Source organism: Lipotes vexillifer, unplaced genomic scaffold (genome assembly GCF_000442215.2).
Source record: "Lipotes vexillifer unplaced genomic scaffold, Lipotes_vexillifer_v1.1 scaffold278, whole genome shotgun sequence".
Classification (NCBI taxonomy): Eukaryota; Metazoa; Chordata; class Mammalia; order Artiodactyla; family Lipotidae; genus Lipotes; species Lipotes vexillifer.
The window spans coordinates 5,590,351-5,606,957 of record NW_006769677.1 but is presented as its reverse complement, the minus strand read 5'-3'; the positions used below and the strand labels follow the sequence as shown (position 1 = coordinate 5,606,957).

The 16,607-nt window shown below is 40.9% G+C and overlaps 1 protein-coding gene across 1 annotated transcript in view; it reads left to right on the top strand.

Annotated features, from left to right (window-relative positions):
* Window positions 1-11,680, top strand: part of QPCT (glutaminyl-peptide cyclotransferase) — a 28,873-nt gene extending 17,193 nt beyond the window's left edge. Inside the window, exons 4-7 of the mRNA XM_007445786.1 lie at window positions 3,255-3,431; window positions 5,728-5,827; window positions 9,038-9,154; window positions 10,811-11,680. Of these exons, the coding sequence (XP_007445848.1) occupies window positions 3,255-3,431; window positions 5,728-5,827; window positions 9,038-9,154; window positions 10,811-10,956 (540 nt within the window). The 3' untranslated portion in view covers window positions 10,957-11,680. The remainder of the gene's footprint in view (window positions 1-3,254; window positions 3,432-5,727; window positions 5,828-9,037; window positions 9,155-10,810) is intronic.
* Window positions 11,681-16,607: the final 4,927 nt, after the last annotated feature.

Below are 16,607 nucleotides of genomic sequence, written 5' to 3'. Positions count from 1 at the left end.
TGGAGCAGAGCCAAGCTAGATGACTGCAGGGTGAAGCAGAGCTTCTCCGGCCTAGACCAGTTGTCCCCAGTTGACCTGCAGACCCCACAGAACTCATGACTGTTGTTTTAAGTCACTGAGTTTCAGGTGGTTCTTACACCTTAGTGTTGTGCCATTAGCTGATACAGCCTTGGTTGAGCAAAGACTGCAGGTAACATACTGACCCTGTTAACGCTGGTTACTAGGCGTTTGTCATATTGCCAGGAAGAATGACTAGAAGAAAATCTAGCCATGGAGATTTTCTAGCTCTGAGATACTAGGCTGAGTTATTAGAAGTTGAAGGCCACAGTTATTTTTCTGCCAATCCTAAAAAGAAGTAAAAAGAGCAAGTTGCCTCACAGGACTCAGAGTAATTGTCCAAAACGGTCTATGCCTATCTAAATGAAATGGTGCTAAGAGAAGAGAATGAAAGGAAGTCATTGCACTGAACACTGGAGTCGCCAAGCTGTTGACATTTCTGAGGCACCCGAACCTTCAAGCTTGAAGAAGATGAAGACTGCCTCCTTTGGCTTCTGCCCTGGGCATGAACGGAATGTCTCCGGTCCCAAGCAGTCTTGTTCTGCCCTGGTGTTCTGTTTGATTTGGAGTTAGAACTTTGGAACCAGTCAAGGCCCTTTAAACAACTGGAAACTTAGACTGTCTCCACTAATGTATGCACTATACACGTGTTGCCAGTGAGACAATCTGTTTCATTACTGAGTTCTTATTAAACCCTGAGTGCATATATAGTATACAGATAGACACATCCTGTGCTTAGTACTGTCAGGAGTTATGAGAGACTCAAAATACAATAAACTGTCCTTTTCTTGGGGCCTAATTAAGGAGTAATATTAAGACAATTGAAATGATTACCATGCAAAGATAACTTATTTTCACTTGATAAAGACATTTTCCTCCTTCTGATGAAATCACCCTAAAACAATCAAGAAAAATTCCATCTTTGAAGAATCCAGTGAACATCTGGAAACCACCATATGAAGACAGAAGGTGAATGGAGAAAAGGCAGATGACATATCAGAGTAGAGAGACGTCACATTCCCCAGGGGGGAAAAAGGAAGCCAGTGGTCCCCTGAAAAATCCTGACTGGCTCAGGGATGGGAGGGGACAGTAAGGAAGGCAGAAGTGAGGCAGAGGGCGGCGGAGGACAGTGTTTTAAGTCTGTATGAGGAGCACTTAGGTATATAAGATTTCTACCCCACAGCTGGCAGGTAGGTGAGTATTCCACCTGTACCCTTGTAGGAGATGACAGGATATTTTTCTGGAGAAATTGAACCAGGGAGGTTCTGGATGTTGGGACACCCGATATGAAGGAGGGCAGTAATGAGGTGCCTCATGGAAATCAATGAGATTAAGGGAAAGAGTACACGCTGAGCAGTGAGATTCCCTAGCCTTCCCTCACTTCCAGCACGAGAAAGACAGCAGCTAGCTCACACCCATCAGACAGGAACGTGGAGGATCCTTCTCTGGAGAATGTGAACCACCTCATAGAAAAGACCCACAGACAGTGACATCTGGGGATCCTCAGTGAAAACACTCACCGGGCATCAGATTGCCCTGCAGTGGAGCCAACCAATCTGTGTCTCTAATCAGTGTTTTAGTATCTTATTGTTTAATGCAAATGAACACAAAGGATGATCAGATATTTGAGGGCTGTCTCCAACATGAAAGAAAGAAAGCAAAACAAATAATACAAGTTGAAAAATGAACTCAGAAGAAATAGTGTACAGGAGCAGAAAATAACTTAAAGAACACTATTTTAATATCCTTAGAGAGATAAGAGGAGAATTGTTATCCGTAACAGATTAAGGAAACATCACATTCAGTTCCTCCAACGGGTGCACATTCCCCAGTACTGCACAGGGGAGGAGAGAGCAAATGGTGGCGTATTTTTCTTCATCCATGTTCAGCTGCCTGAGTGCAGGCACAAAGCAGGCAGAGAGTTGGACTTAATATTATGTTTTTGCCATGTGAGTTTGACCAGGGCAGAGAGAGGCACAGGAGTTGAGTGTGTACGCAGGGAGCAATTAGAATGATCGACTCTGGAATTTAAGCTGAATATATAGTGAAGTGAGGACATCATAAGGGTAAAGGAAAGATTGGGAAAAGGTGAACATTTCAAAAGATTATGGATTCCAATGGGGTTGAAGGATTGTGGAGATAGGGTACCAGAAGGACTAATCTGAAAGGTGAGAGTTGTTGTCAGACAGTGGAAAGTATAAAATCAATCAGAATCCTACTCACCCTTCTAAGTTCCACTCAAATACTGTCTCTTTCATGAAGTCTTCCTTGACACTCCAAGGATTCCACTTCTCAATCTATCCAATTTCCAGAGGAGTTTTGTGTTACATTTGTGACCCTTGGTACATTTTGCCATACCCGTGTATTTGTTTCACCTTTCCCTAACCCAACTAAAGTGTAGGATCCTCTGAGGGAGAGACTGTAATTACCATTCTTTGTATCTCTGTTGCATTCCAAGGGCAGATTCTTGAACCTAGACTCAGTACAACATTGCAGACTTACATAAGGTGAGAAGCAAGAAAGATTTGCGTCGTTTCAGGTTGGATTCCCTGGGAGGCGCACTCTGATGTGGAGGTTAGCATTTCAATCACATAGTAGGGAGTGGCCTTGGCTCAACACCTGTGGCAGGGAGGGGAAAGAAATGGGAGTAGGCAGAGGGAGAAGCCGGGCTGCCATGCAGGTTCAACAACAGCCTCAGTCAACCCCTGGGGAGCTCTGGAGGTAGCATGGCCCTTTAGAGAGCCCCCAGCACCTGCTTAGGCCAGTCATTGGATGTAGGAACCCCCATGGCTGAGCCAATCATTAAAGGGACTAACAAGTGAAGGCCTTCTGCGGACACCTCTACTGGTAACAGGGACAACGTGCCCTTCTGAAAGGGACCTGGGTGTTGTGTCACAGTGTCTGCCACTGCAGTTCCAGAGTTCCAGAGTTCTCTAAGGAGTAAGAAAAAAGTGTAAGACTTCTCTTTTCAGAGGGAGTGAAGAAGCTGAGATTTCTGTGGCTGAAGACTGTGGGACCCGTGATGATTTTCAGAGAGGAAATGGTGCAAAATAAATTTTGGCATATTTTCACTTGCTTTGGCTTCTTCCTTTTCTTCACGGCACATCTGTCTTTTTGTCCAGTTAATAGGAAAGCGTGCTATTTTTTAGTTCTCATATTTTTGCTCTTTTTCTACTGTTTTTTTTTTTTTAAATCAGAATATTTCAGACTCGAAGCCAGATCTCTCACTCCAGCTAATTTTCTTCGATGGAGAAGAGGCTTTTCTTCACTGGTCTCCTCAAGATTCTCTGTATGGGTCTCGGCACTTAGCTTCCAAGATGGCATCAACTGCACATCCACCTGGAGCGAGGGACACCAACCAATTGCACGGCATGGTGAGTCCAGGTAATTTTCACAGTGCTGCAGCTACAGACTCTGCTTCAAAGGAAGCCTGTGGCAGGGAGGGGAAGCCAATTAAAGACCTAAAAATGCCACGGCATTCTTGGAGCAGAGTGTTTATAATAGAACATTTTTTTTTGGCAGGCATTAGGTTTTTGAGGAATCCCACAGCTAAAAAAGAATGATTCTAGGTTAGAAGTTATGTTTGACTGAGCTCAATTAAAATGATGTAAAAATTCAGAATAGGGAAACATCAGATTCATTTCAGCCCCACGGGAGCACATTCCCCCAGTAAGTATAGAGGTGGAGAGAGCAAATCCCATCTTTGAGGCCTCTGTCAAGCCAGAGGAGGCTGGGGTCTTGGGAAATGGAGTAAGAGTGGAGCATAGTATGGAGATGAGAGTGAAGAATTTCCTCGGTGGCTTCAAAGCATTATAGTGACTCCAAGTGTGTATGGGACATTTTGATGTGTCAGTTTTGACATGGTGGTGGAGACATTTCAGTGCTCCTTAAAACCCTGCTCCTGTTACCAAGTAATGGGTGCAACTTATGGCCCCCTACTCATCCCCCATTCTGACCCCACAGCCCATACCTAGTCCCTTACTCCACCTTTGAATTTCCTTCCTATTCTGGCTCTCTTCCCATATTTGACTTTCACTCAGTATTTGAGTCCTCACTAACCACAGCATGGAACCCCTGAGACTTCATTCTTCCCTGTGGCTCCATCCATCCCTGGCCCTCACCCTATCTGTGAACTGATAGCCTGTTTCTAACCCTCTCCATTCATCCCTGTCTTTTGCCCTATCACTGACCTTCACCCTATGAGTCCAAATGGCCACATTCAATGTCCTCTGTGAATCCAGCACATCTCATGTTGGCTTTCTCTCTGTTCCGTTGCCCACTGGCAGCTCATAAGGGGTTAGAAGAACATAACTGGTACCTCATTTAATCACTTTTGCTCAAGTGGCTAAAAAGGGTTCAGAGGAGAAGAGACCTGATTGATCTGCAGGAGGAACAAAGTTATTTGTTTACCAGTCCAAATATATGAATCCATAGTGCTAGTCAGACCATTTTTTCCCCCAGAAACAAACTCTTAGGAGCTTATCCAACCTTATGAATATACTCCTATTTCAAACAAGCCTATTTTTTCCCAGTGAATATATTTAATCATCATTCATGGGTTAGTAGATACTATGTCTTTAGAGTCATATAGACTCTGAAAATATTTATCTATTACATGTCAGGATCAATGCTAGATATTTACCCACACCTTACCTCACTTATATAAATCAGGAGATCTTAATCTGGGGTTAGTCTTCAGGGAGTCCTCAAGCCTGCTGATGTTTTATGGCTCAAATAAGTTAAGAAACACTGGTTTATTATAGAGGCTTATAGCCAGAAACGACCTTTAGAGATCAGCAAGCTTGAGCTTCTTGTTTGATAGAAAAGGAAATGGAGATCCTGGGACTAAGCTCATAGAGCTTCTAGTCAAGGAAATTTTCTTATATGCTGCTTTAAGGAATAAATAGTTACTATCCAAATGCTCTCCTTTGGCAGTTGTGTTATTATAGACTGGGGATAAAATGGCTAATTAGAATGGAATAGAAGATCAGACAGGCTTGCATGCCTACATGGAAATAAAGCAAATGTATTCTTTTTTTTTTTCCTATGAGATATTTATCCAAATGTCCTCCTTCAAATTTATCCTTAGTGATATCCTTCTGGGGTTACAGACAAAAAGAATCTACAGTTTGCCATTTGTCCACATTGCATAAGCAAGATTTAAAAATTTCCCCCAAAGGATTCACTTACAATGTTATTAAACCTTTTGTTCATTTATACAGCTCCCTGTTTTATTCTCAGTTATTAAAGTGCAGTTAGTTTTTTTTTTTTTTTCACCTATTCTGCCTTTTATTAATTTTATTTATTTATTTTTGCTGTGTTGGGTCTTCGTTTCTGTGTGAGGGCTTTCTCTAGTTGTGGCAAGTGGGGGCCACTCTTCATCGCGGTGCGCGGGCCTCTCACTATCGTGGCCTCTCTTGTTGCGGAGCACAGGCTCCAGACGCGCAGGCTCAGTAGTTGTGGCTCACGGGCCTAGTTGCTCCGTGGCATGTGGGATCCTCCCAGACCAGGGCTCGAACCCGTGTCCCCTGCATTAGCAGGCAGATTCTCAACAACTGCGCCACCAGGGAAGCCCCGTGCAGTTACTTTTGACTGATTTTTTTTTTTTCCATTGATGAGTATGAAATGTGTTTTGGCGACAGTAATTATACAATATTTTTTCTCCCTTAGGACTTATTGATCTTACTGGATTTAATTGGAGCTCCAAACCCAACATTTCCCAACTTTTTCCCAAACACTGCCAGATGGTTTCATAGACTTCAAGCAATTGGTAAGCACCACTGTTATTAAAGAGTCAAACCTGGTTTCTTCCCACTGACAAACACTGAGTTTTTTGTTTTGTTTTGTTTTGTTTTTTTTGCGGTACACGGGCCTCTCACTGTTGTAGCCTCTCCCGTTGCGGAGCACAGGCTCCGGACACGCAGGCTCGGTGGCCATGGCTCACGGGCCCAGCTGCTCCACGGCATGTGGGATCTTCCTGGACCGGGGCATGAACCTGTGTCCCCTGCATCGGCAGGCGGACTCTCAACCACTGCGCCACCAGGAAAGCCCCAAACACTGAGTTTTAAAATTCAGAATTTATGATTTAAGTGTGTGATTTGAGTATACAATATACTGACTTTTTTTCTTGCTTTATTGATTAGTTTATTATTCCTATTCATCTCTTTTAGAAGGCCCACTTTATTTTCCTGCATGAAACTGAATTTTGAAATGGAAGCGTAAAATACATTTCATATTTGCATATCCTTAGAAATGGCTTGGAAATATTTTCTCAGAGTCCTGTTTGAAGCATATGGAATGCATTTTTAGGGAAAACTCAGCAAAGCATGTTGGATAATGATGAACGTTATGTCCTCATAATGATACCAAACGATATTCTTTAATGTTTCTTTCTTTTCCATCTCTGTCTTTGTCATCTTCTCTTTTCTGCTTTATGCAGATGTGATTTTCTTTTAAATCTAGTACAATCTCTGCTTATTTTCCAAAGGAGTAAGAGATGGCGATGCAACAGCAAGCCAAAATCCTTCAAGAGTCATTTAAGAGAAGGTTCAGTGTCAAATAAATGAGTGGAAGAGACCAGATAAGGTTAGGCCAGACCAGCCAAGGAAACAAAGATATCTATGGCTCAGGAGAGAGGCTTGGGGCTTGCAGAAGGAAAAGGAGAATAACTTCTTTCTCTTGTACCTCCACTCCATACACCCCTCCCTCTCCACACACATACACACAATCACCCCAAAACAAAACACAACAAAGCACAAAAAATTGGCATCAGGGAGAGGTGAACATGCGATAGAATTTTATTATAGAATCCAGGCCAGGAGCCCTGCATTGAGGCAAGAACATCAGGCTAAGAATTCCTTTCTAGCCACACAAACTTCTTGGAGCAGGATAGGGTTGTACTTTCTTCTCAGCAGTGGGGAAAATGCTGCCATCTCAACTCATGCTTTTGCCATGAGTTCAGAACGTGCTTATATCCAGAGCTAGAATATTATGAAAGAAACTTTTACCTGAACCTCAGATGCTTATCTTTGGCAAATTTAAATTTCTAGTTTGAAAGAATTGCTATTATGGTATTATTAATGTAAGCTTCTTGGGGACACTTCCTTACAGCATGTTTTCCTTACTTTGAGTAGCCTCAAGAAATTGGGTTTGGCCTTCCGTCAAGGATTTGATTCCCTTCTCTTATTTCCTCCACTGGAGTGAATTTATATCAGTAACTCACATCTTAATACAATTTTAACCCATTGTATAACCCACCGAGTGATACTTACACTTCAAACCATATCTCTAATTGTATAAGGAAAAGTTGTATCCTAAGGTAAAGGAATTATAATTATCAATAAACAGATGGGAATATTGTTTTGGCCATAGTAAGGGCTTTCTTGATGTTCCTAAAATCACATTACATATGAATGCTTACCACTCAGTCTAATTTTACCCTTTAAATTTAGTAATTAAAATAACCAATCCTGGAAAGTTTCATTCAGTTGTCTTAAACTCTTCTTGTGATCTCTTATCATCTTGTAACATAGGCTCATGTTATATGTAATCCTGTAATACATGGGTTCTATATTGCAAGATTACAGGACTGATGGAATGTAGGCCAATGGTTCTCAAATTTTAGTGTGCATTAGAATCACCCGGAGGGCTTGTTACACAACAGATCGCTGGATCCCACCCCTAGAATTTCTAATTCAGTTGGCCTGAGGTGGGACCAGATAATTTGCATTTCTAACAAGTTCCCAGGTGGTGCTGATGCAGCTGATCAGAGACCACTTTGAGAACCACTGATGCAAGTCATAATAGGTATCCCTTTCCCAAAGAGTGGTCACTCAGTATGGTACTTCATACCTGTTCTCTCTACGGATTCCCCTTTCAAGCTCTGCATCTCCTCGTAAGGCATCCTTCATGCAGGATTGAGGATCTGTAAGTATCTACACCTGTGTTTTTTCTCTCCATTTTCCTCTAGCTTTCTCATTCTCCATCTCTCCATTGTTCTGTTGAGTTTCTGATTCTAAGGAGATTCTCACCTGTAAAGCTAGAATCATGTGTGACTCTTAGAAGGACTCCAAAATGTCCACACCCAAGTTCAGCTCAGAGGGTTGTTGTTTTTTTTTCTTTTTTACCAAGAACAGGTTTATTAAGATCCATGGTCAGTTACAAGTTTGGTTTGGTTTTTGGTCACTGGCCCCAAATGCCACTATTCTGAGTTTACATCAAAATACAAAGCCCAACATTTACAGTTTGAAAACTTAAAAAAACAGACGCCAAAGACAAAGGCTTTTAAAAATCTTGGTTGAAATGTTCTCCCTGCTGCGTCATCTGTAGAATGAAAGGCATGTGAGATGCTGTGAGGATTTCTGACAGTGAACTCGTATTCATCATGTACTTTGAATATTTAAATGTTACCAAAATATTACTGTGTCTTTGAGTGCTTGATTTGATTGAAGATACAAATGATGCTTTTGACCATCTTTGGTTGTAAATGAAGCCGGCAGCCTACCCTCAGGGGACAAGGTGGTGACGGCCCTGATGACCTGCTGAGTGGCCTGGGGGCGTCTTTGCTTCTGTAGGGTCTCTCCTCCTCAAAAGCAGGCGTGTGGCCCAGACTTGGAACTGCTGGGAGAACAGAGTGGCCCTTGCTTTGCTAAACGTGGCAGCAAAATCAGCTTTAAAATCACGAACCAGAGGAGAACCATTGTCTAATTTTGTTAGGGCTCTCTTTTAGGGCCTGATAATTCTTTGGAGCCAGAGTCTGGGTTCCTGTCCTGGGGTTTCACTGCCCACCTCCAGGGCAGTGAGGGCAGAGGCCCTGGGCCCTCTGGGGACACCTGACTCCTGCAGCTCAGAGGTTTTTGTCATGGGTGTACTACTGCATAATGTTTTAAAACCAAGTGTCAAGATTTCAAACTCCTTATGCATCTGACTGTTGATCAGATAAAAAGATATGTTCACCTGCTATCTTAATTATCATCTGCAGAACATGAACTCCATGAATTAGGTTTGCTCAAGGATCACTCTTGGGAGAGGCAGTATTTCCAAAATTATGGTTATGGAGGTGTGATTCAGGATGACCATATTCCATTTTTAAGAAAAGGTAATGTATGGGTGTATATATGTATGCATGCCTGCACATGTGTGTCTTTTACTTATTATATTTATTGTATTTTATGTGCATTTGCAACAGTCTAGAAGTGTGAAGAACCATTAAACTTAAAAACTGATTAAGTAAATCATTCACCAATCATCTCATGGCTTCTATTTTTTTTTTATGAAAGTCATTCCAAATCCCGAGGACACTTTTATATTTTTTCCTACACATAGAATATTTATCAAATCTCATATACCTCTGACATCCTGCCTTCCCTTTCATAGAGCTAGATTGTATTCTTATAGTTTGTGTAACTGTGGTGTTTTCCTGCTAATAAAGAAGGAATATTCTTTTTCTTCTTTAAAATTTATTTATTTTGGGCTGCGTTGGGTCTTCGTTGATGTGAGTGGGCTTTCTCTAGTTGTGGCAAGCAGGGCCCACTCTTGGTTGCGGTGCGTGGGCTTCTCATAGCGGTGGCTTTTCATTATGGAGCATGGGCTCTAGGCATGCAGGCTCAGTAGTTAAAGCGCACGGGCTTAGTTGCTTTGTGGCACGTGGGATTTTCCCGAACCAGGGCTCGAACCCATGCCCCCTGCATTGGCAGGCGGATTCTTTACCACTGCACCACTAGAGAAGTTCCGCCTCCCTATTCTTTACGTAGGAGCAAGAGCTATCTTTAAAAAATGTCAATCAAATTATGTCACTTCCCTACTCTAAAGCTCTGGTAGCTTGCCATCAAGTAGAAGACCCACAGTCTTTATCATGACCTACAAGGGCCTCCATTTTTTTTTTTTTTTTTTTTTTTTTTTTTTTTAGCTTTGCAACTCAGGTTATTTTTTATTTTTTTAAATTATTTAAAAAAAATTTTGGGGATCCTCCCAGCCCGGGGCACGAACCCGTGTCCCCTGCATCGGCAGGCGGACTCTCAACCACTGCACCACCAGGGAAGCCCTAGGGCCTCCATTTTATACCTCTTTTCTCCCTCGCCATCACCTCCTACCTCTCTCTCTAATTATTGCTCTGATCCAGCCACATTGCTTGAGGAACACATTGCCGTTCCTGAAGCAGGCCAAGCACACTCCTACCTCAGGACCTTTGCACTTGCTAAAACTGCTGCCTGGAATGCTCATCCCCAGATCTTCACACAGTTGCTTTCTCCTTTGTTACATCTATTTAAATGTTAGCTTCTCAAAGAGGCCTTCCCTGATTTTAAATACCTCTTTATTGGCCCTACTCTCTGCCTCTCATTCTCTATTCCCTTACCTTGTTTTACTATTCTTTATAAGCCTTCTCACTTTCTAAAATTATTTTTTGTATTTGTTTATTTGTTTCTTTCTCTAGTAGAATGTAAGCTCCATATGAGCAGGGCTGTGCCTTTTCACTGATGAACCCTCAATTCCAAGAATAGGGGCTGGTACATAGTAAGTGCTTTATAATTATTTACTGAATTACTTAACATTTGTTTAACGAATGAATGACTTTGGAGTATAAGGGTAAGATACAGGGAAGTACACAGAAGATGATGAACTATCGGCTGTGTTTATATAGTATAGTATAGTACAGTATATAGTATAGTCCTACTCAGATTTCCTTGAAGAATGATACTTTCTAGTTTACTCATGGGAAATATGCACTTAATTACAAGTTGTTTCATCTTGTTAGGTGTTCCAGTTTTGCATCTGATACCATCTCCTTTCCCTGAAGTCTGGCACACCATGGATGACAATGAAGAAAATTTGGATAAAACAACCATTGATAATCTAAACAAAATCCTAAAAGTCTTTGTGTTAGAATATCTTCATTTGTAATATTCTGGTTTAGTTTATGATAATTGCATCTAGTATTATATTCAAAAGTCAAGGCACCCTTTAAAATAATCTGACTCCAGATGCTGTGTGGAAACTTCTGTGTGGAAACTTTTATCCTATAGATTCATTCTATAGGTATCTTTGAATATCCTAGATTTATGTCATGTCCAAATTGCTTATTCATTTTCATCTAGTGATAAAGAAAGGGAAATGTAAGAAAAACTGAAGATAAATATCTTTTAAAAACTTCTTTAGATAAGAAACTATGAAGCTAAATCAGATGTGTATAGTCAGTATCACGTTTTTCTAAATAGTACTTAAATATGATGGTCATGTGCAAAGCGCAGCCTTAGTTTTATGATTTTCTTATACTTGGGAATCTATTGCATATAATACAAAACGGAGATGCAGTTTGAAGACTCAATTTCTTTGAGAAATCTTTGTATGGTTTATTTCATGGAAGTTAAATCAGAATTAAATGCCATGTTGTAAATGTCTTTTTGAATATATGAATGAAAAATTGTATAACTTAAAGTATAGCTCAATTTTTATAGAGTTTTACAAATTTAACATTTTTATTGTAAAATAATATAGTCAGTACCAAAAGTCTAGAAAATGGAGAAAAGAAAAAAAACCCTATAATTTCATTATATTAGCAGAATAACCATTTACTCTAGTTTTCCCTCACATATTTTCAATGCAGTTTTTATGTCATTATACTCAAGCTCTACCTACAAGTTTTTGGCCTTTTTTCTGTTAAATGACATAATTACCAGACATTTATTTGCTGTTTTGATCTTGGGTTGAGGTGAAGACAGAGACTGTTGAGTGTGTCCTCCAGAGTCAATATGAAGGTAACACACTGGGAGGACAGAAATTAGGATCATTTTTGTGTAGGTAAATTATATGGTATTCAAGTTTGTTTAATTACTTATAGCCTATTTCTTTCAGGAGATTCATGGAAGCAAAATTGTTTGGGCTGGAAACACATAGGAATTCATGGATTTTTCTTTGGCTATAGGAAACAGTTATCTAAAAATACAAACTTGATCAGTTAAACAATTAGGAAATTGATCCTGCCATATAGATGAAGTTAGCTGGGGGCTGTTGTTTTTCATGTGCTATCTGTTCTGAGCAGACATTTAATAAGCCTCACTGAATTAATGTGCTGAGGCTGGGTAGGGAGTGAGGTAGACAAGCTGAGTGGGAAAGCAATGGCAACCTTAAGTTCAATAACAAAGAAAGTCATTGGAAAAGGAATTTACTTATGAAAACAAACTTTCCAGGTTAAAAAAGAGGATCAATATAATTTTATCTATATGAATTGATACAATTTTATAAAAGAATAGCCAGAGTTATAGACAATTATATCTAACAATATCTGTCTATAATCTCGTGTTGGTAAATTTTATAGAACTAGATTTTTATAGGTTTCTTTTTATTTTACAAATCTTCTAAAATTATATAAAGGGAAGTCGTGCCTTTGTGAGTTAAGTAATATTAACAGCTAACACTTATTGAGTACTAACTCAGTGTCAGTGTCATAGGTGCTTTAAATGTTTTTACCAACTTAATCCTCACAACAATCCTAAGGGGTAAGGGGTATTATTAACCCCATTGTATGATGCTCAGAATGGTTAAGTCTCTTCTTCAAGATCATGAAGCTAGTAAGTGGCAGTGCTGGGTTTAGAACCCAACCAGTCTTGTTCTAAAGCTCATCCTCTGAAGCACTTTAGAGTACTGCTTCTTTACATGAAAAGACCTTTGAAGAAAGTTCTTAATGCCAAGTGCAAAGCAACAATTGTGTCTTGAAATTTTTATAGGTCATTCACTCAGTCTGGGAGAGCATTCTTTTCTTTTTTTTTTTTTGCGGTACGCGGGCCTCTCACTGCCGTGGCCTCTCCCGTTGCGGAGCACAGGCTCCGGACGCGCAGGCTCAGCGGCCACGGCTCACGGGCCCAGCCGCTCCGCGGCATGTGGGATCCTCCCGGACCGGGGCACGAACCGGCGTCCCCTGCATCGGCAGGTGGACTCTCATCCACTGCGCCACCAGGGAAACCCCTGGGAGAGCATTCTTAAATCACTGCTGCCAGGGTTCACCTGACAATGTTAGGCTTCAGAGGCACGTCATTTGTAATAAAATTATTTCTCTGCCATATCAAAGGCTAATTTTACATAAGCATGCGTATAACAGAAATCAACACGAATGGTTCCAGGGCTAAAGAATCTAAGCCACAAAGCAGGATTAAAAGAGGCTGAGTTTTCTGGATTAATTTTTGGATGAGTGAAAACATTTGAAAGGGGTTCAAGGAAAACATTTTTTTTAAACACCAGAAAAGAAATGATTTAATTGATGATATTAAAACAGAATGAGGGCTTCCCTGGCGGCGCAGTGGTTGAGAGTCTGCCTGCCCATGCAGGGGACACGGGTTCGTGCCCCGGTCCGGGAAGATCCCACATGCCGCGGACCGGCTAGGCCCGTGAGCCATGGTCGCTGAAGCGTCCGGAGTGCCCATGCAGGGGACACGGGTTCGTGCCCCGGTCCGGGAAGATCCCACATGCCGCGGACCGGCTAGGCCCGTGAGCCATGGTCGCTGAACCTGTGCGTCCGGAGCCTGTGCTCCACGGCGGGAGAGGCCACAACAGTGAGAGGCCCGCGTACCGCAAAAAAACCCCCCAAAAACAAAAAAACAGAATGAAAAGAAGTTTTAATGAGGAACCTAAAAATTAGTTGAGAGTACTACACATATAATTATAAGCCTAAATAATAAATTCTTTTTGAGGCAGAATGAAATAAATAGATCTACTATAATCTGTTGGGTTGACAGTTGAATTATTTTTAGAGGAGGAAGTTGGAGGATATGTTGAAATGAGATAAATGGAAAAATAAAAACATAAGCAGATTAACTCAATGAAAGTTTCCTTCCTTCTAAGTGGCATATTCTAAAATTCTACTCACTAAGAGTTTGTACTAATATGGGAAAAGCAATCATGATACTGGAAAGGGAGACATTTTAAGGCATTAATCTTGATACTAATCCCTGAAATATGTTCTGTATAAAAATGCCAGTCAGAAATATTACTTTAAAAATTATAGCTACAAAGGCAGGGTTCCATAAACATTATGCTGTATTTGGAATTTTTCTATATGCATTTTGGAGCATGTTACTGCCCCTAAGAGAACAATTTGTATGTTTTGTCTATTACTGTCAACCCTGCAACACACAGGGCTATTTTTCTTCTTCAAAGAAATGAGTTCAAAGGAAAATATTCATAAAAGAGTGTTCATAACCTTGGCATCTAAAAAAATCATGAGTCTGTTATTGTAGCTTGAGGGTTGTGGCTGGGAAAGACAGATCCTTCAAACTGGAGAAATTTTTTAGATGGTGAAGCAGTTGTCATAAGAACAAAGCAGCCCATGTTTTCAGCTCCAACTCCAAATCCTTAAATTGTTTTTTCCACGGAGCTTCTTTCTTCCATCAAAGAGGTGCATTCATTATGATGCTCTAGCAAAATCATGTGAAAACTGAGCATTTGCTCAACTTGGCTCAGCTGGAGGTGATTACTTCTTATAAAGGAGGGAAGGACAAGCCGCAAGACATTTCTGTTTCTCTGATGTACAGACAGCCCCACATCAGGCTTGATCATGATATATTCTGCTGAAAATGAAATCTCAGTTTCTTTGTAAGCCCTTAATCTGAGGAAAGAAGGTGTGGGGATAAAGGATATAAAGAGAAGATGAGGGAGACTATTTATGGCAGCCATAGTAATTTAAAGCAAAGCTAACATAGGAAATTTGGGGAAATTACTTAAATTTGCTGTTTATGAAAGTATGGGGCTTGCTTTCATAGCCAGTCTTTTCACCAACTTTTGGCTTCAAAGATGAATGTACGAAAGATTGAGGTTTCACTCTGAGTTTCAGAGCCACTTTCTACGCAGTCTGAAACTCTAAAAGTTATTTGAAGTGGTTTAATGGCCTCCCCTTCTCCCTTCTGTCTCCCTTCTCTGTCGTCTGTGCTACAACTTTCTCAGCCTTCAAATAGCTAACCTACTGCTCTGTTGCGAGGAGCAGGTCCCACTGTGGAAAGTCACCGCCGTATTTCACGGAAGGACTGAGGTGGAGAGGAGACGTCATTAGCTAGTTGAGCCAGTAGGGTGGTATGGGACACCCCTCAAATCCTCTTAAACATGAAAATGGGCCCTAGGATCCTGGCACTACAACCAGCAGCAATAATTTATGGCAGTTTTGAAGACGGCTGATATGAAAGGACTGTGTCATGGCTGTAGCCCTCAGCCTGAATTTGGTTGGTGTGCTCACATGATGTGAAATCATCTTACTGTGCCCATATTTCAAAGGCAACACATGGAACGTAGCCCACTCTCCCAACACATCCAAATTTGCCAGGGAGAATTTAGACCATTTGTTTTAGAATTAATATTAAGAGCACAGAATTGTCAAGAAGAGAAAGAAAAACATGACTTAAAGCAAAAAACAGACAAGCAAGCAAACAAACAAAAATCCCAACCAACCAACCAAACAAACAAATTAAAACCCTACAAAGATCACAAAGGTAACATTAAAAATAGATTTTAAAGCTGCTAAATTATAAATAGCACTGAAAACTTTGTACTGTTATATTTACAGATTACTACAGGGTACAAGAGTTCCTTGGCAGTCAAGGATTTAACATTTGTGGTTTTGGTGAACAAAGAATGACATGCAGTGAATTATCTGAGCTAAGAGATTAGCGTGGAGAAGTGGATGAGCCTAGCTGGCTTCCAGCCATCAATTTCATTGTTATTCTCTAGTCATCCTTGCACTAACACTTGGAAAGTAGTAAAACTCATTTGTTTGTAAAAAAGTGAATGCATGCCTCCCCCCCATCTCCTAAGCCAATAGCTCTTACTGGAGATGTAATTAAAGAGGTCTAGAAAAATAATGGTGCTGCACAGATAAGAACAACAAATGTTCACCATGGTGAGTGAATGAGTTAGGTGACTTATGCACAATGCTGCCTTTCTCTTGTCTTACAAAGGATGTGGCATTATAATGTTCCCCTAGAATGAAGATGTACTTGATCCTCCATCAAAGTTCTTAAAATGTAGGGTGAAAATCTTGGAAGAGGAGCACAGATGTTATGAGTATCTTATGGCTCTGTTATCAAACCAGTTCAATTTGCCTGATGCACAGCAAGCCAAATGCTGAGATGCTGAGGTTTACAGCTGAGAAAGTGTTTATTCACAAAGCAGCCAACCGGGAGACTGATGAATAAGTCTCAGATCTCCCTCCTGGAAGGCAAGGGTGTTGGGATATTTATTGGATAAGCAGAGTGTCTTAGGCATGGGGAAAGGTGATTGGAGGTCAGGAAAAGATGAGGTAATCGGTGTTTTGTGCAGGTGCATCCGGGTTACATGCTTTTGCATGTTCAAAATAGAGGCACTTAGCTTGATGGGAGGGTGGAGTTTTCCAGCCCGCTGATGTCTGACAGGACACCTGGGCAGGCCCTGTTTTAGGGTCGGTGGTCCCAACCAGTTCCAACTGCCTTGCACTGGACAAGAGTTGACTCCAACTTCCTATAAAACAACTGAGCTGTGTGAAGCTGGGAAGGTATGTAATTAAAGAGAAAAGAAGGAAAGAAAGAAAGGAAAAT